Raw genomic sequence first — 23219 nt, 5'->3', positions numbered from 1 at the left:
TATATATATATATATATATATATATATATATATATATATATATATATTCGTTTAGAATTTCAAAAAACAGAACATAGTCATATTATCATCGATTTTTAATTCATTTCTATAATATATTATGATAATATAAATATCACCTAACTATATACCAACTTATTATTCCACTCACATATAAAACATATTATCATCAATTTTTACTTATCAATTATCAACTATATATTTATCATGTATGTACTTCAACAAACTAATAGATTTCCTCTTAAAGCATTTTGCTTATAGGACATGCTCGACAAAAATTTAATTTTACGAAAATATGATAAAAGTAAATATGGAATGATAATTTTAAATTTCTTATATATCATAATTCTTAGTCAATTGGATTTAAGTGCATGATTTGAGTATATGATTATAGAAAATCTCACCCTCAAAATTTATATAAATATATATTATCTCAATAAATGATATATCTCTTTCAAAATAAATATTTCAGAAACCATTCATTTGTGATTATCCACAATTATCAATACATATAAAAATAATTCTGTCAAATTCTAGCTGCATGAGATAGAACACGGTCACATAAATTTTCAGAGAAAATAATGCTTATATATTTTGTAATGTAAATAGATCTAGAATCCTACTAAAAATGATTAATACTTCAATCTTATCGTTTCAAAATCAATTATGGGGACCTCAAATTGAAAACGGTCGCATTCGATTTTGTAAAGCAACATTCAATTACGACAAAGAAAGTGAGTCTCGATGATCGAGAATATATATTTTAATTTGACCAACATTAATTACTCTTTGATGTGATTGTGGCATACGACCTCCCATCACCAGACTATTTTATTGTAAACAAAAATAAATAGATCTAAAATTCTACTAAAAATGATTGATATTTTAATCTTATCGTCTCAAAATCAATTATGGGGACCTCAAATTGAAAACTCTCATTCGATTTTTTTAAACAACATTCAATTGAAAGTGAGTCTCGATGATCGAGAATATATAGTTTAATTTGACCAACTTTAATTGCTGTTTGATGATTGTTGCATACGGCCTCCCATCACCAGACTATCTATGAGTGTTTATTGTAAACAAAAATAAATAACTATCTATGTGAGCTGATCACAGAGTCTATATATAGATTCACATCCGTCACTCCCGTTCGTATAATATATCTTATTCTCCGGTCAGCTTTCAAGGTTTTCTTCTTTCCTCGCCATTTATCTCTAGATTGATTTCTTTAGTTTTGTATCTTCTAAGCAATTCTTTCTTTTAACGTCTTAGCTGTGTTTCTAAAATTTGCCATACATTGTGGAAAATTTAGTGAATATATGTGGGATATATAATCTTGGTTAGTAGTTAGGAATAAGCAGTACCTAACATCTATAATTCCTCTAAATTAACGTTTGAATGCCATGATATTATAGATGAGATGCAGATTATGAATTTAGAAGAAGAAGTTCTATAGGTGTTGCAGCAAATGAGGATTATTATATATAAGGAAAGGTTCCACTTAAGTAGCTACAACGCAAATAAATTGTGTAAATCTTATAAGGTTCGGCTCCACTTCTTCATCAATATTCATTTGATTAGTCGATTGTATGTGACATTTTTGTATCCTATATATAGAGTGTTAGGGTTGTAAGTATTTTTTTGTTTATAAGAGCATGAGTATCCTAGAATAATACAGGATCATAGTATGAAAAGATGTGAAAAAAAATACCTCATATGAAAAAAAAGATTTCATATAAAGGAAGAAAACCCTATAAATTAGGGTTTGTCTATTGTATATATCATATATCTTTATGTCTTGATGGAGCAACAACATTAATGCTTTTGTTGGGATTAAGTCAATGATGATTGTGATTATTCATGGATAATGAATAATTTTGTTTTCTCCGTAGATATGGATAGAGAATATTGAATCATGTAAATCTTACGTCGATCCTTAAGCATATTTTTTAATTATTAATCCATATGATTTTTCTTGATTTTAAGTATATATATATTTTTTAATTATTATTATAAGTGCTCTTTTATTTTTCGTCCATCTGTTTTTATTTTGATCGTATGTTTCATGAGATAAAAGGACGGTGTCTAAATACTATCGAAAGTGACATGCGCTCTCAACTATATATACTTTCGGTACGACATAGTTAAGTCTTAGTCGTTGCAAAATGATCGAAATGTTTAGAGGAACAAAATTCGATAATTTACATCGTCGCATATCTATGAACAAGGGCTACTGAATCTATTTAGACGATTCCTTTTATATCTGTTCATGACATGAACCGAATTTGAATTAAGTCAGCGTTTCTCTGGAGAAATTAGGTTGGCTATTTTGTTCTCACATTCGTCAAGCAAGCAATACTTCTCTGGATCCCTTGCTTCGTTTCTTCCAGGAACCTTGGAGTGTACCTGAAGGTTGGGGGAGGCACCAGAGAAGGAAAGCAAGAGCACAAAGAAAAAGAAGCTGAAGATGAGTAATGCAGAGGAGAAGAGCGAGATAATTACAAATGAGGAATGGTTAAGCTCGTTGAAGAAGAGGGTAGACGAAACAAAATGGGAGGGTTGGCGCACCGATGGGCCGACCATCTTCAAAGTCCCTAGAATCTTTCAAGAGGCAGATCCGAAGGCATATGAGCCTAAGATGGTGTCGCTCGGCCCCTACCACCATGGCAACATTCACCTGAAAGCTATGGAAGATCTGAAATGGCACTACCTCAAGAAATTCCTGGGCCGAAACCCCCGCATGTCTCTGGAAGACTACATCGAGCAGATCAGGGAAAGAGAGGACAAGGCACGTATGGCCTATTCAGAAAAAGTGGACATGACTAGTGATGAGTTCGTTCAGATGATGCTGCTTGACTGCTGTTTCGTGATTGAGATCATACACTCGGATGTGGAAAAACAAGAAGAAGAAAAAACAGTAGATAAACAAATTAGATGTACGCGGTCATGGTTCCGCACTGCGCGACCGATGCATTCCGTGGTCGCGAGCACTGCGCGACCGATGCATTCCTTGGCCGCGCGACAGATGACGATGTCGGAAAAGCAGCTTCGAACGGATGGGAAAGGAACAGAAGCTGTGCATAATCCAATTACAAGTACACAGTACACTCTACCAGTGGTCGTGCGAGACATGCTGATGCTGGAAAACCAGCTTCCTTTCCTTCTCCTCCAGACACTGTTCAAATCGGCTTTTCCTGAATCAGCTGATCCCCTAGAAAATTGGACACTCAAATTCGTCAGCAATTTCGTGAAAAGCAAGATTGAGAATCCCCCCAATATCGGCATTAAGAAAATTCATCATATACTTCATCTTTGGCATTATTACATTGACCCATACAAGAAACGAGATGGCGGTAAACCTTCCACATCCCTCTGCCACAAGCCTAACAGGAACAACTTACGTCGCTCTCGAGAAGATTACCACACAACTTCCCTGCTGAAATGGATTCCAAGTGCGACGCAGCTGATGGAGGCTGGAGTACATTTTAAGAAGAAGGAGGCCACGAACTTCTTGGACATCACCTTTCAGAACGGTGAGATGGGGATTCCCTTACTTCAGGTAGATGACGACACCGAGACCTTCCTCAGGAACCTCATAGCATTCGAGCAGTGCTCCAAGAATGTCAGTCTTCATGTCACGGCCTACGCGGCTCTCATGGATTGCATCATCAACACCGCCGCCGACGTCGCGTTGCTCCAGCAACATGGGATCATCCTTAGCGGTTTGGGCGACGGCAAGCAAGTAGCTAATCTCTTCAACAAACTTTGCAAGGAGGTGACGTTAGACTACGATAAAAGTTATGTTTCAGGCATCTACAAAGATGTCAACGAGCACTGGACCAACCAATGCAACCAATGGCGAGCGAGGCTTAATCATGATTACTTCAGTAATCCTTGGGCGGTCATCTCGGTGTTTGCAGCTATCTTGCTCTTCGTTCTCACCATAACGCAGACCATCTATTCTGCTCTGAGCTATGTTCGACCGCCAAATTAGTCTCCGTATTATTATTATTATTATTATTATTATCTTTTGCCTCTTCCTGTATGGTTTGAAATCTTACTGGTACCGTATGATTCTCTGGATGCTGTACTGTAATTTGTTATTGCAAGCAATAAAGGGTTTGCTTAGTAGTTTGTATGAGATTGCTCAAAAGCATTCCTTTTGCTTACCTGCGTCTGAGTTATGTATTTTGTAGGACAATTAAATTGGCTATATGATCACAAAATGCAATTGAAAATGAATGCCAGGATGTCACCTATGATTACTTCATCATAATTGTTCTTCACTTTTCTGTAGATTCTCGCATCAATCGTCGGTCATACTTAGAAATTTAGATCATCAAACATGTGAATCTGCATTTGCAAATACAAGTCAACATAGTGTGTGTATTCAGTCGTTGATATTTGCAGAATATACGCATATTTCTATACAGTATCATATTATCAAATCCTGCTTAAAATTTTGAATGAATCATAGTAGAATTACGACAATAAAGACAAATCGAGCAAAGCAAAAATTACTAAAAATGACCCAACAAGGAGCGAGGGCAAGTGTTTCTACTATAGTAAAGACATACACTAGAAGTTGAACTATAAAAAGTACCTTGTAGATAAGGTAAAACAGAAGCTTAAAGAAGTCTTAAGTATATTCATGATCAATTTCAATTTATCAAAACTCTTACGATGACACATAAATATTAGATATCGATAGTGCTTTAAGTTCTGAGACATTGACAAGAGGCAAGATGGAGGACAATATAGCAAAAATCGTTATAGTGACTGTTGGCAAGGTTACCCTACATCTGCTTGGTGAAGCTACTATTGCATTGGATACATGTTATTTTATTTTTATTATTATTAAAAATATTATTTATATTTCATGTTTGATAGTTAGTGGATATAAATTAGTTTTTAAAAATAATAATTATTCAATAATATTTGATGATAAGACCATCACGGGATAAATATTATATAATAATGTATTTGTGCTCGACATTGCTTTACATATTATGAATATAAGTATGTCCAAGAGAAAACGAGATAGAATAATATATACTTATGGTATTGTAGGTTGAGTCACATCCACTAAGGAAGAATCTAAAAATTACTAAATGATGGACATGTAGATCTATTTGACTATGAGTCATATGAGAATATTACAAAATACGATAATTTACCTAACAAAATATAAATTATCTAGTTTTTTAATAATTTATCTAATTTTATTTAATAAAAATATAATAATAGTTACTAGTAGATATGACAAATCCGATTAAGGTAATTACAACAAATCAAATACAAATCGAATGTTATTGTGGATTGCATGACTCAAAAATCAAATCAAAGATAACACCATAATAATTTTTAAAACTTTTCATAATAATTTTTTATAAAATTTATTTTAAGAAAGCATATTAATAACTTAAATTTTATAATTAAAGAAAAAAAAATAATTTAAAAGTTTTACATAAAATATGAGTCATTGTTTAAGGTAGTAAATTGATCCTCTATAAATGGAGAACTAATATAATGTTTTCAAAAGTTAATGTAATGCTTTAGAAACAATAAGAAAATGGAAAGACGTGGTAGAGTAAGGAAAGATGGAGAAATTTAGGGTTTTAAAAGATTATAAGTTCTTATGATTAACAAGAGTTTTTAGTTTAGAAGTGTCTATACTTTTCTCGTTGATATAGTTCCTCTATATTTATGATTTTCTTATGATGATCACCTATCCAAAAACAATTTCAACACGGTATCAGAGAATTTATTCTTTAAAAAATAATTAATGATGATCTGCACGTTACACAAATTTTAATTGCCTAATAAAATGCAATAATATAGTTGCAGGTAGCAAAAGTATTTGCATACATTCGAGCGATGCGGAAACTACCCGACAACTTCATTTATTGCATTAAGGAAACAAATGGAGGTTATCAAACACATATATTTATTGCATTAAGCAAACAAATGAAGATTACCAAACGTATATTTATTGCATTAAGAAAATACAAACTAGCAGAGCCATCGGTGCGGTGCGGTGCGGTTATTAACGAGAACGGCCTCTTCTTTAGGCATTGCACATTTTATGCAAATCTCATTTCTTAAGCTTATCATTATCCAAAGAAAGTCTTGACCACGAAAAGAATAACAATAAAACAACTCCTGCCCACTATTTCTCTTCCATGTATAAATAATCTCGCTCAATGAGTCTCCTAATCATCTACACATTACAATCCTCTGCAGGGCTCATCTCATACTAATTCCCAACCGTGTTCAAGCTGCTCATATGAACGGAAACGCAAATTAGTTTCTTAATTAAGGCAAAGGAAGCAGCAACTAATCATACTTTTTTTTTTATCACAAGCGCAATTAGGAAAAAGATCAAATAGTAACTTCTTTTCATCAAAATCGTACAAATAATTATCCCATCTTTTCATACAATTTTGTAAAAATATTCTTTTTCAGCATGAAATGGGATTTCATGCCAACTGATATGGGTGGCATAGAGGAGATGTCGCTGCATGAGATTGAACAGGAGACGATGTAGCATTTTAATTGTCTTCCGACTGTCATGTGGATCTGCACTTTAAATTATAAGTGAGCCACACAAGGCATACAATTCCTGGGAAAATAAATGGAATATATTAGCTTATAACTTCGGCATTCCAAAGTTTGTGAGAGTTGTTGCGTTTCTTTTTCTTTTTCCCTTTTCCTTTTTCATAGTAGAAGCAACCTATTAATTCGACATGCTAAGGCCGAGGACAGGATAAAGTTGGTCGATCCATTGAGTGGGATGGAAGCAGCTTAATTATCATTATTGAATCCATATATTCTCTAAAGTTTGTTTCTAGTTAATACCCGACTAAATGCCAATTGATAACGATATGCTAATCTAGTCTATATAACACAAAGAAGCAACTTATATATTTATATGATTATATTATATATTATAAATTATGTCAATTTGGACATAATTTATAATATATAAATTATTATAAAGTGGTACAAAAGTCGAGTCTTTTGATAGACAAAAGTGTGGCTTAGTATGTGGGATGTCTCCTTGGGTGGCCCCTCGCACAAGAAAACTGTCAACTGTATAAATCTGATTCACGGTAATGTGTCGATGTCTTCACCATCCCCGGACTCCCCAACAGCCACCGCCGCCAACACCAACCACACACCCCCACCTCCCCTAGCACATATGATTCACGGTAAGCAAAACAGAGAAAAAGGTCTTAGTTTTAGATGCAAACATGTCTTTTCTCCGAGTTAACTATTAACACCTTTCTTTCTTTTTTTTTTTTGTGTCACATCTCTATCTTAGCTTTTTCTCTACATGCAAACATTTCTTATTTACTTGATTATGTTTTAATCAGCATTTTAGTTTTTTTTAATTCCATGTAAGCATAAAAAATATAATTATATGGACTAACATAATGTCAAGATCAAAATCAAATAACATAATTTAGAGATTAGATCAACATACCTTTCCATATGATAGAATACTTTAATTTGATCTAGCAACTCACTATAGTTAGATTCATATAACAATAGCACTAATAGGAAGGAAAATCTAGAAACTAGATTTTCATTCTCTTTTCTTCCTATCTTCCATAGATAAGGATTTATAAGAAGATTAAAATAGATATATGATCTATAATCTAATCCATATGATGTATAATATAATCTCTAGGAGCTTCTCTATATATAAGTGAGAGCAAAACATATAGAATAGATAATTAGGAGAGTTTCTCTCATCAACATTATCTCTCGAGGAAGCCTAACATAAATGAATTTCTTGTCTATAATCTTGATTAGAATCCAATTAAAACTTTAATATATCTTAACTAATTAAATAAAGTCATATAATCTAACATTCTTTTATTTGACCCATTAATTGATAAGATATAAAATAAAAAAATAAACTAAAATAAAATAAAATAAAATTTATTTAAAATTAATATTACCCAATTGGATGCTAAAATTTTCAAAAAGATTTTATATGAGTGCGCGAACTTTATAAAACATACTAATATGCCTAATAAGCATAATATCATATCAAGTTCGACTATCAATGCGAGTCATAGTGACCATATATCATCAATATTATACTCTTTTTTATATACTATAGTATTATTAATCTTTCCTAATACAATTCATAATGATCTTTATAATTTATCTCGTCAAGACAATTTTATTATCACATTCAACCATAATATATATATACATAAATATAAACAAGATAGTAGAACAAATAAATTTAAGTAACAAAAAGAAAATAGTAATAATAATATCCACTTAAAATGCATCATCATATCTTTTTTTATTGCTTACAAGCCTCATTCTAAGAATATATTCTTTAATCTTAAACTATAAAATCTTAGTAAATGGATCATCAATCAATATAGTAAAACTTAAAAAATCAATTGACACTAGTTTTTAAACTTTTTCTTTAACTATCAAGTATTTTATGCTAATATGCTTAAGACTGTTAAAGTATTTATCATTTTTAGAGAAAAAAAATTAGTATAGTATGTCACAAAATATCTTTAGCAACTTGACAATTAAATATGATTATACCAAATTCTGGGATAAAATTTCATAGTCATAAAGTTTGACTAGTAATCTCAAATTATATTATGAAATCAATTTCTAATGTTGATAATACAATAATACATTAGTTTTCTCCATAAATATGGATAAAGAATGTTGAATATCATAAATATTATGTCGACTATTAAGTATAGTTTTTAATTATTAATCTATGTGATTCGTCTTGATTTTAAATCTTCTATCTGGTATAGTGATTACTAAAAGTGCTCTTTTGTTTATCATCAATCGGTCCTAATAATATGTTTCATGGGACAAAGGATGGTATCTAAATATAGTTTTGGCATAACATTATTAAAAGTTATAGTCATTGTAAAATGATCAAACTGTTGAGATGAATAAAATTCGCTAATTTTTATCATCATATATATACTGTATGTTAGATTATGTTGTCATATCTAATTAGGTAAGATATATTATAGATCTAACTGGATTCTGATTATGATTATCAGTTAATAAAAAAAAATCTAATTATGATAAGATGAACTTGATGGGAGAGGCTCTCCTCATTACTTATTTTAGATTTTCTATTCTCATGTATAAATAGATAAGATCTCCTAGAGACAACACGATATGATTTATTGTTGAAAAATTATAGATCTTCACTCATCTTCCCTTAGTCCATAATCCATCACTAATTATTAATGGTTATCCTATGAATGATAGAAAAAGATAAAAAAACAAGACTAGTTTTCTTGTGTATTGACATTGTCACAACTTTCAAATCTGACAACAATACGCCAACAAATTAGATAAAGGTTTTTTTTTTAATAATATCAAAATGTACGCATAGTATATTTGATCTATTATTATTTGATTTTATTTTTTATTATTAATTTTTTATATATAATAATATAATTATAGTTTTTATGATTATACTGTGAACAAGGGCTAGTGAATTTGTTTATACTATTCGTTTTATATCTGTTCATGACAGAAACCGAATTTGAATTAAGCTAGCGTTCCTAAGGAGAAATAGGTCGACTATTGTGTTCTCACATTCGTCGAGCAATAATTCTCTGGATTCCTTCCTTCGTTTCCTCCGAGAACCTTAGTGTACGTTAAGGTTGGGGGAGACACCAGAAAAGCAAGAACAAAAATAAAAAGAAGCTGAAGATGAGCATTGCAGAGGAGAAGATCGAGATAATTACAAATGAGGAATGGTTAAGCTCGTTGAAGACGAGGGTAGCCGAAACAAAATGGGAGGGTTGGTGCACCGATGGGCCGACCATCTCCAAAGTCCCTAGAATCTTTCAAGAGGTAAATCCGAAGGCATATGAGCCTAAGATGGTGTCGCTCGGCCCCTACCACCATCGCAACATACACCTGAAAGCTATGGAAGATCTGAAATGGCACTACCTCCAGAAATTCCTGGGCCGAAACCCCGGCAAATCACTGGAAGACTACATCGAGCAGATAAAAAAAAGAGAGCTCTTGGCACGTATGGCCTATTCAGAAAAAGTGGACATGAGTAGTGATGAGTTCGCCCAGATGATGCTGCTTGACTGCTGTTTCGTGATTGAGATCATACACTCGTGGAAACCGTTTGTGGAAATAAAAGAAACAGTGCCAACATTCCGTACGAGGCTACCGATGTCGATGCATCAAACGGTTGGGAAAGGAACAGAAGCTGTGCAGAATCCAAATACAAGTACACGGTACATTCTACCAGCGATCGCGCGAGACATGCTGATGCTGGAAAACCAGCTTCCTTTCTTCCTCCTCCAGACTCTGTTCGACTCGGCTTATCCTGACAAGTCTGATCTCCTAAAAAAGCACGCATTCGAATTCCTCGGCGAAACATTCATGAACAGGAAGATGAAATTGGCATCCGACAATGGGGACGTTTACCATCTCCTACATATGCTCCATTTTAGCATTTCCCCCCCAGAAAAGAACCGAGACGACGGTGAACCCTTCGTCTTCTGCTGGCCCTTACAGTCGATGAAAAAGTCACGCCACCAACCCAAAGACGATCTAGAGGGGACCGACCACCAAACTCGCCAGCTGAAATGGATTCCAAGTGCGACGCAGCTGATGGAGGCTGGAGTACATTTTAGGAAGAAGGAGAAGGCCATGAACTTATTGGACATCACCTTTCATAATGGTGTGATGGAGATCGCCTTGCTTCAGATAGATGACAGCACCGAGACCTTCCTCAGGAACCTCATAGCATTCGAGCAGTGCTCCAAGAATGTCAGCCTTCATGTCACGGCCTACGCGGCTTTCATGGATTGCATCATCAACACCGCCGCCGACGTCGCGTTGCTCCAGCAACATGGGATCATCCTTAGCGGTTTGGGCGACGGCAAGCAAGTCGCTGATCTATTCAACAAACTTTGCAAGGAGGTGACGTTGGACTACGAGAAAAGTTATGTTTCAGGCATCTACAAAGATGTCAACAAGCACTGGACCAACAAATACAACCAATGGCGAGCGAGGCTTAATCATGATTACTTCAGTAATCCTTGGGCGGTCATCTCGGTGTTTGCAGCTATCTTGCTCTTCGGTCTCGCCATAACGCAGACCATCTATTCTGCTCTGAGCTATGTTCGACCGCCAAATTAGTCTCCGTATTATTATTATTATTATCTTCTGCCTCTTCCTGAAGTGTTTGAAATCTTACTGGTACTGTACGATTCTCTGGTTTCTGTACTGTAATTTGTTATTGCAAGCAATAAAGGGTTTGTTTGCTTAGTAGTTTGTATGAGATTGCTCAAAAGCATTCCTTTTGCTTACCTGCGTCTGAGTTATGTATTTTGTAGGACAATTAAATTGGCTACATGATCACAAAATGCAATTGAAAATGAATGCCAGGATGTCACCTATGAATTGTTCATCACTTCTCTGTAGATTCTCGCATCAATCGTCGGTGATACTTAGAAATGTAGATCACCAAACATGTGAATCTGCATTTGCAAATACACGTCAACATAGTGCGTGTATTCAGTCGTTGATGGTATTCGCAGAATATACGCATATTTCTATACAGTATCGTATTATCAAATCCTGCTTCAAATTTTGAATGTGTGAATCGTAGTAGAATTACGCCTGCTGTTCTTGTAGTATATACAATAATATGATTTGACTAGGAAATCAAGGGAATAATATGCAAACGGACCATTTGGCTATTAATGCTATTATGAAGGTATTATATAGCAAATCTTTATTTTTATAATTTCTCTATCATCCTAATTTGGTCGACATAATTTTATATAATCACTTAATTAAATAGCATATAGGGTGTTAAAATTGAATTGAAAAATTGAATTAAACTGACATGTCTAAAACTAGTTTAGTCGGAACGATTCATCAATAATTTGATTTTGAAGATTATAAATATTTTTTTTCGAGGGTATTCTTCTTAAGTTTGATTAGCTAATTCGGACTGAAGTGAATCGATTTTATAAATCGTACGAATTAATGATCAAACTGGGCATACAACAATAATATTAGCCCAGTTTCAATACTATAATTTCAGAAATTATGAGTCTAACTTTATAAATCTTATCACGCCAATAAGTTATCTCACTCTGAGTAAAGACAGCAAAAACACAAGGTAGTAGATATAATATACCTCCATAAATAGTAGGGTATTATTATTATTAATTTTAGTTTAAATGTCAAGCTAGATAGTTGACTTTTTTGGTTTGTGAGAAAGTAATCCATGAAAATGGTTTACATTATTCGAATTTGAAAAGCCAATTGAACTATAAAGCATCATGATTAATATTATGGTATCAACCACCTAACCACTCCACGTGTCGGAATAACATTACACCACCTAGACTACTCGTCTGACCTGTCGAAATAACATTACAACGAGTCGGCGCCTGATTGACGAGGACATGATGTGTTATATATATATATATATATATATATATATTCGTTTAGAATTTCAAAAAACAGAACATAGTCATATTATCATCAATTTTTAATTCATTTCTATATTATATTATGATAATATAAATATCACCTAACTATATACCAACTTATTATTTCACTCACATATAAAACATATTATCATCAATTTCTACTTATCAATTATCAACTATATATTACTCGTATGTACTTCTAACAAACTAATAGATTTCCTCATAAAGTATTTTGCTTATAGGATATTTCAATTGCATCGGTTAAAGGTTAACATCCTTGACGAAAGTTTAATTTTACGAAAACATGATAAAAGTAAATATGGAATGATAATTTTAAATTCCTTATATATCATAATTCTTAGTCAATCTACGATTTAAGAATCACCGATTTAAGTGCATGATTTGAGTATATGATTGTAGAAAATCTCGCCCTCAAAATTTATATAAATATATATTATCTCAATAAATGATATATCTCTTTCAAAATAAATATTTCAGAAACCATTCATTTGTGATTATCCACAATTATCAACACATATAAAAATAATTCTGTCAACTTCTAGCTGCATGAGATAGAACACGGTCACATAAATTTTCAGAGAAAATAATGCTTATATATTTTGTAATGTAAATAGATATAGTATCCTACTAAAAATGATTAATACTTCAATCTTATCGTTTCAAAATCAATTATGAGGACCTCAAATTGAAAACTGTCGCATTCGATTTTGTAAAACAACATTCAATTACGACAAAGAAAGTGAGTCTCGATGATCGAGAATATATATTTTAATTTGACCAACATTAATTACTATTTGATGTGATTGTGGCATACAACCTCCCATCACTAGACTATCTACGAGTGTTTATTGTAAACAAAAATAAATAGATATAAAATTCTACTAAAAATGATTGATATTTTTAATCTTATCGTCTCAAAATCAATTATGGGGACCTCAAATTGAAAACTGTCTCATTCGATTTTTTTAAACAACATTCAATTAAAAGTGAGTCTCGATGATCGAGAATATATATTTTAATTTGACCAACATTAATTGCTGTTTGATGATTGTTGCATACGGCCTCCCATCACCAGACTATCTATGAGTGTTTATTGTAAACAAAAATAAATAACTATCTATGTGAGCTGATCACAGAGTCTATATATAGACTCACATCCGCCACTCCCGTTCGTATAATATATCTTATTCTCCGGTCAGCTTTCAAGGGTCTCTTCTTTCCTCGCCATTTATCTCTAGATTGATTTCTTTAGTTTTGTATCTTCTAAGCAATTCTTTCTTTTAACGTCTTAGCTGTGTTTCTAAAATTTGCCATACTTTGTGGAAAATTTAGTGAATATATGTGGGATATATAATCTTGGTTAGTAGTTAGGAATAAGCAGTACCTAACATCTATAGTTCCTCTAAATTAAGGTTTGAATGCCATGATATTATAGATGAGATGCAGATTATGAATTTAGAAAAAGTTTTATAGGTGTTGCAGTAAATGAGGATTATTATATGAGGAAAGGTTTCACTTAAGTAGCTACAACGCAAATAAATTGTGTAAATCTTATAATGTTCGACTCCACTTCTTCATCAATGTTCATTTGATTAGTCGATTGTATACGACATTTTTATATCCTATATATAGAGTGTTAGGGTTGTAAGTATTTTTTTGTTTGTAAGAGCCTGAGCATCCTAGAATAATACAGGATCATAGTATATAGTATGAAAAGATGTGAAAAAATTATCTCATATGAAAAAAAGGTTTCTTATAAAGGAAAAAAAAACCCTATAAATTAGGGTTTGACTATTCTATACCTCATATATCTTTATGTCTTGATGGAACAACAACATTAATGCATTTGTTGGGATTAAGTCAATAATGATTGTGATTATTCATGCTTCTCTGGATCCCTTGCTTCGTTTCTTCCAGGAACCTTGGAGTGTACCTGAAGGTTGGGGGAGGCACCAGAGAAGGAAAGCAAGAGCACAAAGAAAAAGAAGCTGAAGATGAGTAATGCAGAGGAGAAGATCGAGATAATTACAAGTGAGGAATGGTTAAGCTCGTTGAAGAAGAGGGTAGCCGAAACAAAATGGGAGGGTTGGCGCACCGATGGGCCGACCATCTTCAAAGTCCCTAGAATCTTTCAAGAGGCGGATCCCAAGGCTTATAAGCCCAGGATGGTGTCGCTCGGCCCCTACCACCATGGCAAGATTCACCTGAAAGCTATGGAAGATCTGAAATGGCACTACCTCAAGAAATTCCTGGGCCGAAACCCCGGCATGTCGCTGGAAGACTACATCGAGCAGATCAAGAAAGCAGAGGACAAGGCACGTATGGCCTATTCAGAAAAAGTGGACATGACTAGTGATGAGTTCGTTCAGATGATGCTGCTTGACTGCTGTTTCGTGATTGAGATCATAGACTTGTGGAAAACGTTTGTGGAAATACAAGAAGAAGAAGAAGAAGAAGCAGTAGATAAACAAATTAGATGTACGTGCCCATGGTTCCGCACAGCGCGACAGATGACGTGCGCGGCCGCGCGACCGATGCCTTGCGAGGCCGGGCAACCGATAATCATAGCTTGCGCGGGACAGATGACGATTTTGGAAAGGCAGCATATAACGGATGAGAAAGGAACAGAAGCTGTGCAGAATCCAATTACAAGTACATGGCACACTCTACCAGCGGTCTCGCGAGACATGCTGATGCTGGAAAACCAGCTTCCTTTCTTCCTCCTCCAGACTCTGTTCGACTCTGCTTATCCTGACCAGCCGAATCTCCTAAAAAAGCTGGCACTCGAATTCCTCGGCGGAACATTCATGAACAGAGAGATGAAATTGACATCCGACAATAGGGACGTTTACCATCTCCTACATATGATCCATTTTGGCATTTCCCCCCTAGAAAAGATCCGAGACGACGGTGAACCCTTCGTCTTCTGCTGGCCCTTACAGTCGATGAAAAAGTCACGCCATCTCTCCAAAGACGATCTAGAGGGGACCGACCACCCAACTCCCCTGTTGAAATGGATTCCAAGTGCGACACAGCTGATGGAGGCTGGAGTACATTTTAGGAAGAAGAAGGAGGCCACGACCTTCTTGGACATCACCTTTCAGAATGGTGAGATGGAGATCCCCTTGCTTCAGGTAGATGACGACACCAACACCCTCTTCAGGAACCTTATAGCATTCGAGCAGTGCTTCAAAAATGTCAGCCTTCATGTCACGGCCTACGCGGCGCTCATGGATTGCAACATCAACACCGCCGCCGACGTCGCGTTGCTCCAGCAACATGGAATCATCCTTAGCGGTTTGGGCGACGGCAAGCAAGTCGCCAATCTCTTCAACCAACTTTGCAAGGAGGTGACGTTGGACTACGAGAAAAGTTATGTTTCAGGCATCTACAAAAATGTCAACGACCACTGCGACACCAAATACAACCAATGGCGAGCGAGGCTTAATCATGATTACTTCAGTAATCCTTGGGCGGTCATCTCGGTGTTTGCAGCTATCTTGCTCTTCGTTCTCACCATAACGCAGACCATCTATTCTGCTCTGAGCTATGTTCGACCGCCAAATTAGTCACCGTATTATTATTATTATTATTATTATTATTATTATTATTATTATTATTATCATCTTCTGCCTCTTCCTGTAGGGTTTGAAATCTTACTGGTACTGTACGATTCTCTGGTTGCTGTACTGTAATTTGTTATTGCAAGCAATAAAGGGTTTGTTTGCTTAGTAGTTTGAATAAAAAAATATTCTTAATGTATTTGTTAGGACTAAGTCAATGATGATTGTGATTATTCTTTTTATCAGAGAAAATGGAATCATGTAAATTTTATGTCGATCTTTAACTATATCTTTTAATTATTAATTTATGTGATTCCTCTTGATTTTAAATCAACTTTCTCGTGATTGCTATAAGTGTTCTTTTGTTTTTCATCCATTTGTTTTTATTTTGATTGTATGTTTCATGAGATAAAATGATGATGTTTAAATACTATCTAAAATAACATGTGCTCTAAACTATATATATTTTTGGTATGATGTTGTTAAGTTATAGTCGTTGCAGAATCATTTATAATCTTTAAAAATTAAATTATTATTAAATCGATTTGTATCGAACTAGTTTCGAACCCGTTCAGTTTTGGTTTGATTTGGTTTGATTTGGTTTTTGGATTCAATTCAAGTCTAAGCAATAGTAGAGTAATTAGTTCAGTTTAATATATAATAACCCCATGCTCCAAAAATAAAGAAACAATAACCCCACGGTTCAAACTATAATGCCTGCGCATGCAGAACAAAGCTTATAAAGCTCTAACACAGATTCCTAACACATAGAATAATATATTATTAATTATAGGATTAAAGAAAATATCCACAGTTTTAAGACATCAAATTTCTCGACTCAATCCTCTTTGATTCCTCAATTTTGTGACATTAAATTTTCTCTTTTGTTTCCCCTTGAAAGGTTTTTTTTTTTTACTTTTGTGACAAAAAAAAGAAGAAGAAAACAGCAAGAGTACTGTGTCCTTTTTTTGATGCAGAAAGTTCCCACTGCTTTCTTCTCTGGTAGGCTTCCCACACCTTCTGCACCTTTAAGAAACCTGAAGAGAAACCACAAGGATTGCCTGCCCATCACCCCTTCTGCCTCTCCCAAGGACGAGACCAGCAAAAGCGAGAAATGGGTGTCGAGAGGCGAACTTTTGTTTTCGTTCTTCTGTTCCTCCTCTCTCTGCTGCTCCAAAGTCTCACTTTTGCTAAAAGGGTAGGCATTTTATGACATCCCTTCAAAATCCCCCTTGTAAAGATCGCTTTTTTCTCTATGCTTTCTTGTTGAAATCTCGTTTCCTGATGGCCTTTTTCCTGCCTGCTTTGGTTCATTCCATTCTCTTGAGTTCTTCTTCCTCTGATGCAGTCTTATGTTGTCTACTTCGGAGGGCATTCCCATCGGTCGGAGGAGGCCCCTTTGCTCGCCCATGAGCGAGTCGTGAACTCCCATTACGAGTTCCTCGGCTCATTCTTGGGGAGGTAAGAGATCCTGTCGGAGGCATTCTGGCTCCTCTTCTTCATCTCAATCAATCATCTTGCAATGCAGTAAGGAGAAGGCCCAAGACGCCATCTTTTACTCCTACACAAAGTACATCAACGGTTTCGCCGCTGATCTCGAAGAGGAAGAAGCCACGGAGATCTCTAGTGAGGCATTCTCTCAATATTTTCATCGTGCCCATGCCTTTCCTCCTTTCACGGTTGCAAGACTGTTGTTTGCAGAGCATGCTGGTGTTATATCCGTGTTTCCTAACAGAGGACACGCATTACACACCACCCGTTCGTGGGATTTCCTCGGCCTCGAGAGGAACGGTAGAGTTCCTCCGAGTTCTATCTGGGCACGGTCGAGATTTGGAGAAGCTGTCATCATCGGAAATCTCGACACTGGTACGTCCACTTTACATCAAAAAACTTCTACCTTTGTGAGGTAATTGACTTTTCCTTCTCTCTTTTCATACGAATCCATGCACTGTCAATCCCCTGCTTCAATCTGTGTGTTCATGGGACTTTGTTGCTGAAGAGCTATTCAGCATGAAACAGTCACATTTGACCGAGGAACTTGTTCCATCTCCTCATCACATTCATCCGCTGTCTCTATCCAGCTCTCAAAAGTATGTTCCACCGTTCACATGGTTGACTGATTTGTTCTTGTTTCTTCGAATGTGTGATGTGTGCAGGTGCATGGCCGGAATCCGAGAGCTTCAAGGATGAGGGCATGGGGCCAATTCCACCAAAGTGGAAGGGAATCTGTCAGAATGACATTGATAAGGGAATTCGCTGCAACAGGTCTGGCCTCTTTGTACCCGCTCCTTCTCGAGTCCTTTCCATCCTTCATTTTTCATCTTTCATCACATGAAGACTCTTCTGCCTCCTTTGTTCTCATCTCTGCTGCTCACATCATGTCTACTGAGCTTAGCAGATGCTTCTGGATTGGGTGAACGGCTTTCTCTGTCGGTTTGGACTCTTTTGGGTTGCTTTGGATAGCTTGCAGTTTCATGTGACTTCTTCACCTCTTAAAACCAATGCCGATACAACAGATTGCTAACTTGAAGAAGATGAAAACATGATCAATTCGACTTCAACGAGTTTAAATTAGTCGTTTAGCTTCAATAAATTCTTCACAAGTACTCCATATTGTGCCTTCTTGGCTTTCAATGTTCAAAGCCGCTTAGCATACCAACAGGAGTACTTGGGTTGACTTTGTAGAAGATAATGAATTGAACGAAAACAAGTTGACAAAGTAGGGCTCACTTGCATTTATCTTTTCCTGCCACTATTTTTGGCCATTTCGGCAACATCAGCTGTACTTACAGTAAAGGTCATAATTTCTCATCAGAAATGTGTCTTTTCCATTGCAGATCGGACCAATAGTCTCTTTCCCAGTTCTTCAAACTTGCATCATACATTTAGTGTCCTGGACCACATTTCAGGGCTTAGGAATCTGTTCAATCTTGGGAACTTCAAAGACATAAATCCAGCAGATTCCACTGTAAAAGACAAATTTAACAGCTGTAGACATAAGCATAGGCTATGAGGAGAGGATTCATATGGTGTCCCCTTTCCTTCCTAGAAATATGCACCTTGTCTCTTTATCTTTGATTCCCATCCAAGTTGAAAGGGAAAAGACAAAACAAAAAAAAAATTTAGTCTTCCACAGATTGATGTGCCACCTGACAAAAAGGTTTTATTGTTGCCAACTCTGTTCACTGGACTAGGTGAAGTTTTATGTTTTATAGGAACACTAACAAAAATAATGTTGGAGAACAAGTGGATTATCTCTTTGGTTTAGTGATGTTTTATTATCTTTTATCCTACTCGAATTAAGTGAGCAGCTCCTGTTCTGTGAATCTTGTGAGGAAGAAATAGCTTCTTTGAATGATGTGTGACAGAGAAAGGGAAAGCACTGAAACAATAATTTAGGCTTCTCAATACGTGGGAAACGCTTTGGCCGCCCTCGACGAGAAACCAACCCCGTTTCCCCGTCTAACGGCTAGCGGGTCCACTTAAAACAGTTTCAACAAACGGCTCTGATGCATGCGTCATTGACGCAAGGAGCGTGATCATCATAGATCTGACGGCTGACGACGATGCTCTACGCAGGAAGCTGATCGGCTTGCGGTACTTCAACAAGGGCTACCGCTCCGCGGTGGGCGCCGTCGGCCTCGCCGCCGAGACGCCCCGCGACACCGACGGCCACGGGACCCACACGCTCTCCACGGCCGCGGGGCGGTTCGTGCCGGGCGCAAACGTCTTCGGCCTCGGCAACGGCACGGCCAAGGGCGGCGCGCCGAACGCCCGCGTGGCGGCCTACAAGGTGTGCTGGCCGCCGGTCAATGGCAGCGAGTGCTTCGACGCCGACATCTTAGCGGCCTTCGACGCGGCGATCCACGACGGCGTGCATGTGCTCTCGGTGTCGCTCGGCGGTGGGCCGACGGATTATTTCAAGGATGGGGTGGCCATCGGCTCCTTCCATGCCGTCAAGCATGGCATCACCGTCGTGTGCTCCGCCGGAAACTCGGGCCCCAAATCGGGCACGGTGTCGAACACCGCGCCGTGGATCGTCACGGTTGGAGCAAGCACTATGGACAGGGAGTTCCCCGCCTATCTTTCTCTTCGCAGCAAGAAGCAAATTAAGGTTAGTTTTGATCTCTATTCTCTTATGAAACATCATGTTCTTGATTTCATGAATGCTACTCGGATTTATTTGTTGCCTGATGTGTCTTGTTCAAGTATAATTAATTGCTCAAGTTTTCCTCACATTTCACAAATGAAACAAAATTTTCCTTGTCTATAAACTACTGCATAGCGATCATTGGTTACCTGTAATCAAACCTCTTTGTCTCCATTGGTTTTGGTTCACTTTTCTTGTTCTTTTTTGCTTTCAGGGTCAAAGTCTCTCTCCAATGGCCCTTCCGGACAAGATGTTCTACCCCATTATTAGCTCGCGAGAAGCTACGGCTAGAAATGCATCACAGGAGAGCGCGTATGGAAGAATTCATGCTACTATTGCTATTTTATTCTCATTTGACTTGTCGCAAGTGGTGACCATTCTTGTGTTAAACGCACCATTGTTCTTGATTTCTCAATGCTAAAACTAAACAATTAGAAAATAAGCAGTTATAAAATATTTTTTTTCTCCTTACTTAGACTTCTACTTACAACATTGTTGAAATTATCAGAATTTTCTGAACATTTAACATCTAAAACATAAACCTAGTAATCTTGGCACTCATGTCATGTTGCTGAATATTTATCGAGGAAAAATAAACATTTCCAGTGTCGCATGCTTTTACTAAAAGCATTTAGTTTCAATCTAGTAAGTTTTTTTTGTCGGTCATATGAAATTGAATTGACATTTTTTTCATTTAAATTGCAGCAAATTGTGCCTCAAGAGATCTTTAGATCCAGAGAAGGTTCGAGGGAAGATAGTTGTATGCCTACGTGGGGAAAATGCAAGAGTTGAAAAGGGAGACGTTGTTCACCAAGCCGGCGGCATCGGAATGGTACTAGCAAATGATGAATCCACTGGAAATGAGATCATTGCAGATGCCCATGTTCTTCCTGCGACCCATATATCATATGATGATGGCCTTGCTATATTATCGTATCTCAATTCCTCCAAGTGAGTTTGCAAATTATACACTGTTCCTAGTGCTAAATCATCAGTGTGCATATGCTAGACAACTTTAGTGGAAACTACAAGATGGCACTGGTGGCATAGTCCCTATCAACTTTGATTGCAATAGCTTTGGCTTCACCAATAGCCTATTAGCTCTGTTAGAACATCCTTTGAAAGCACATGTTTGGCAAATTTCTAGACCTACAGAGCAAATTTTTAACCTTTTTGCTCTTCCATGAGTTATGAACTCCAAATCATAGTAAAATGAAAAAAATCATGATATAGATTGAACATGTATATTATTGTTACCTAATTTCTGAATAGAGATATTTTTTTCTTTAAAACATAAAGCTGTAGTTAGCAGTTTGGTGGGCATCAGTCAATCCTTTTACAGTTGCTGCTAAATGTTCACCTGCATGTTTGGGTAACTCTCTAGAATTTCTCATAATTTAGATTGACCCAAAAGCTTAATGGTCACAAACCTTTTTTTCACTGCTTGAATTTATGCAGCTATCTGCAATCTTATAGTATGCTCCAATTTCTTAGGTTGAAGCTGCAGCCATATGCAGTACATCGACATTGGGGCAAAAAATGTCAAATTCCGGAAAGACATGATATATAAATGGAAATACTGCATCTATACAATCCTTTCTGCAATAGTTAAATTTATGTAAAATATTCTTCTTGTAGGTCACTCTTTGGATATATTACAAGCCCCAAAACAACCATTGGCACAAAACCAGCACCAGTCATGGCTGCTTTCTCTTCTCAGGGACCTAATACCGTCAACCCTGAGATCCTCAAGGTTAACCAAAACCCTCTTGATCTATATTCTGTAGGGCCTAATGAATCCATAATGTTGGTCAATTTTTTATGTCAATTTTGCAGCCTGATATCACTGCACCAGGGGTTAGCATTATCGCTGCTTTCTCTGAAGCAACTGGTCCAACAGGTCTAACCTTTGATGATCGTCGGGTTTTATTCAACTCAGAGTCAGGGACCTCCATGTCTTGTCCTCACATTGCGGGCATTGCTGGACTTCTCAAAGCTCTCCACCCTGATTGGAGTCATTCAGCAATTAAGTCCGCAATCATGACAACTGGTATGTGTTTGCTCCATGACTGATTTTTTTTGTTTCAACTCATGTGTATAACTCTACTCCTGCTGCTCTTATCTAGCCAAGCATGGTGTATCAATTTGCATACAGTTCACCATTTTGCCTACAAACTTGTGCAGCTAGAACTCGAGACAACATGAAAGAGCCTATGTTCAATTCATCCTTTGTGAAGACCTCTCCATTCAGCTATGGCTCCGGCCATGTCCAACCAAACCGTGCCATGGACCCTGGCCTTGTTTACGATCTAACTACAAATGATTACTTGAACTTCTTATGTGCGCTTGGCTACAACTCCACTCAAATAGCAACATTCAGCACTGAACCTTTTGTCTGCCCATCTAAACCTCTAAAGATCGAAGACCTAAACTATCCTTCAATCACGATCCCTAATCTGTCTGGTGCTTCGACTATAACCCGAACGATAAAGAATGTCGGACTACCAAGCACATATAAGGTTCGTGTGGAAGAACCGGCAGGGGTCTCAGTGACGGTGAAGCCCAGAAAACTCAAGTTCAAGAAACTAGGTGAAGAGAAGAAGTTCACAGTTGCTCTCAAAGATAAAAGAAGTAATTTGGCTAGAGAGTACACTTTTGGTGGTTTAACATGGTCAGATGGTAAGCACTATGTCAGAAGCCCCATTGTGGTGAAGGTAGCGGGTTAAAAGAATGTTGTAACCCATCGTAATTTTCATAAACAGGAAATGTTTGGTATATTTGTAGACCAATGTTGGAGAAGAAAAAGCTGTATTGATGAACATCATATATTACAATAAATGCAAAAAAAAAAATGCATAGCAAAGAATCAGCTGGAAAAAGAACTTTTATCTTCTTGATTCTTTTTTATTCAATGTTTTTTGCTCTCTCAAATTTTGATGCAGTTTCTTAGTCAACCTAACACAGATCAGTCAATTTAAA

General features: G+C 36.4%; 4 protein-coding genes across 4 annotated transcripts; all 4 read left to right on the top strand.

Annotated features, from left to right (window-relative positions):
• The first annotated feature begins 1094 nt into the window (after window positions 1–1094).
• Window positions 1095–4162, top strand: LOC135609400 (UPF0481 protein At3g47200-like). Its single transcript, XM_065102619.1, has 2 exons — window positions 1095–1208; window positions 2412–4162. The coding sequence occupies exon 2, from the start codon at window positions 2489–2491 to the stop codon at window positions 4013–4015; it is 1527 nt and encodes a 508-aa protein (XP_064958691.1). The 5' UTR covers window positions 1095–1208; window positions 2412–2488; the 3' UTR covers window positions 4016–4162.
• Window positions 4163–9575: 5413 nt separating this feature from the next.
• LOC135608881 (UPF0481 protein At3g47200-like) lies at window positions 9576–11278 on the top strand. Its single transcript, XM_065101928.1, has one exon. It carries the CDS (start codon window positions 9748–9750, stop codon window positions 11197–11199), a length of 1452 nt encoding a protein of 483 aa, XP_064958000.1. The 5' UTR covers window positions 9576–9747; the 3' UTR covers window positions 11200–11278.
• A 2421-nt stretch (window positions 11279–13699) lies between these two features.
• On the top strand, window positions 13700–16258 carry LOC103980524 (UPF0481 protein At3g47200-like). The gene is made up of 2 exons (XM_009396960.3): window positions 13700–13735; window positions 14445–16258. The coding sequence occupies exon 2, from the start codon at window positions 14522–14524 to the stop codon at window positions 16094–16096; it is 1575 nt and encodes a 524-aa protein (XP_009395235.2). The 5' UTR covers window positions 13700–13735; window positions 14445–14521; the 3' UTR covers window positions 16097–16258.
• Window positions 16259–17103: 845 nt separating this feature from the next.
• On the top strand, window positions 17104–23109 carry LOC103980325 (subtilisin-like protease SBT5.3). The gene is made up of 11 exons (XM_009396693.3): window positions 17104–17288; window positions 17439–17551; window positions 17619–17716; window positions 17792–17956; window positions 18247–18355; window positions 19670–20204; window positions 20455–20552; window positions 20946–21191; window positions 21879–21993; window positions 22077–22290; window positions 22425–23109. Exons 1-11 carry the CDS (start codon window positions 17205–17207, stop codon window positions 22964–22966), a joined length of 2319 nt encoding a protein of 772 aa, XP_009394968.2. The 5' UTR covers window positions 17104–17204; the 3' UTR covers window positions 22967–23109.
• The last annotated feature ends 110 nt before the right edge of the window (window positions 23110–23219 follow it).

The sequence above is a fragment of the Musa acuminata genome, chromosome BXJ2-4, assembly GCF_036884655.1.
Source record: "Musa acuminata AAA Group cultivar baxijiao chromosome BXJ2-4, Cavendish_Baxijiao_AAA, whole genome shotgun sequence".
Lineage (NCBI taxonomy): Eukaryota > Viridiplantae > Streptophyta > Magnoliopsida > Zingiberales > Musaceae > Musa > Musa acuminata.
The sequence above is the reverse complement of the archived record's forward strand: the minus strand, read 5'-3'. Positions and strand labels throughout refer to the sequence as shown.

Bases quoted from the DNA above. Each gene is read 5' to 3' on its own strand.
- LOC135609400 (XM_065102619.1), top strand. From the start codon at position 2,489: ATGAGTAATGCAGAGGAGAAGAGCGAGATAATTACAAATGAGGAATGG.
- LOC103980524 (XM_009396960.3), top strand. From the start codon at position 14,522: ATGAGTAATGCAGAGGAGAAGATCGAGATAATTACAAGTGAGGAATGG.
- LOC135608881 (XM_065101928.1), top strand. From the start codon at position 9,748: ATGAGCATTGCAGAGGAGAAGATCGAGATAATTACAAATGAGGAATGG.
- LOC103980325 (XM_009396693.3), top strand. From the start codon at position 17,205: ATGGGTGTCGAGAGGCGAACTTTTGTTTTCGTTCTTCTGTTCCTCCTC. The intron at 20,205-20,454 runs GTTAGTTTTGAT...TTTTGCTTTCAG, and splicing joins GCAGCAAGAAGCAAATTAAG to GGTCAAAGTCTCTCTCCAAT. The intron at 22,291-22,424 runs GTATGTGTTTGC...AAACTTGTGCAG, and splicing joins GTCCGCAATCATGACAACTG to CTAGAACTCGAGACAACATG.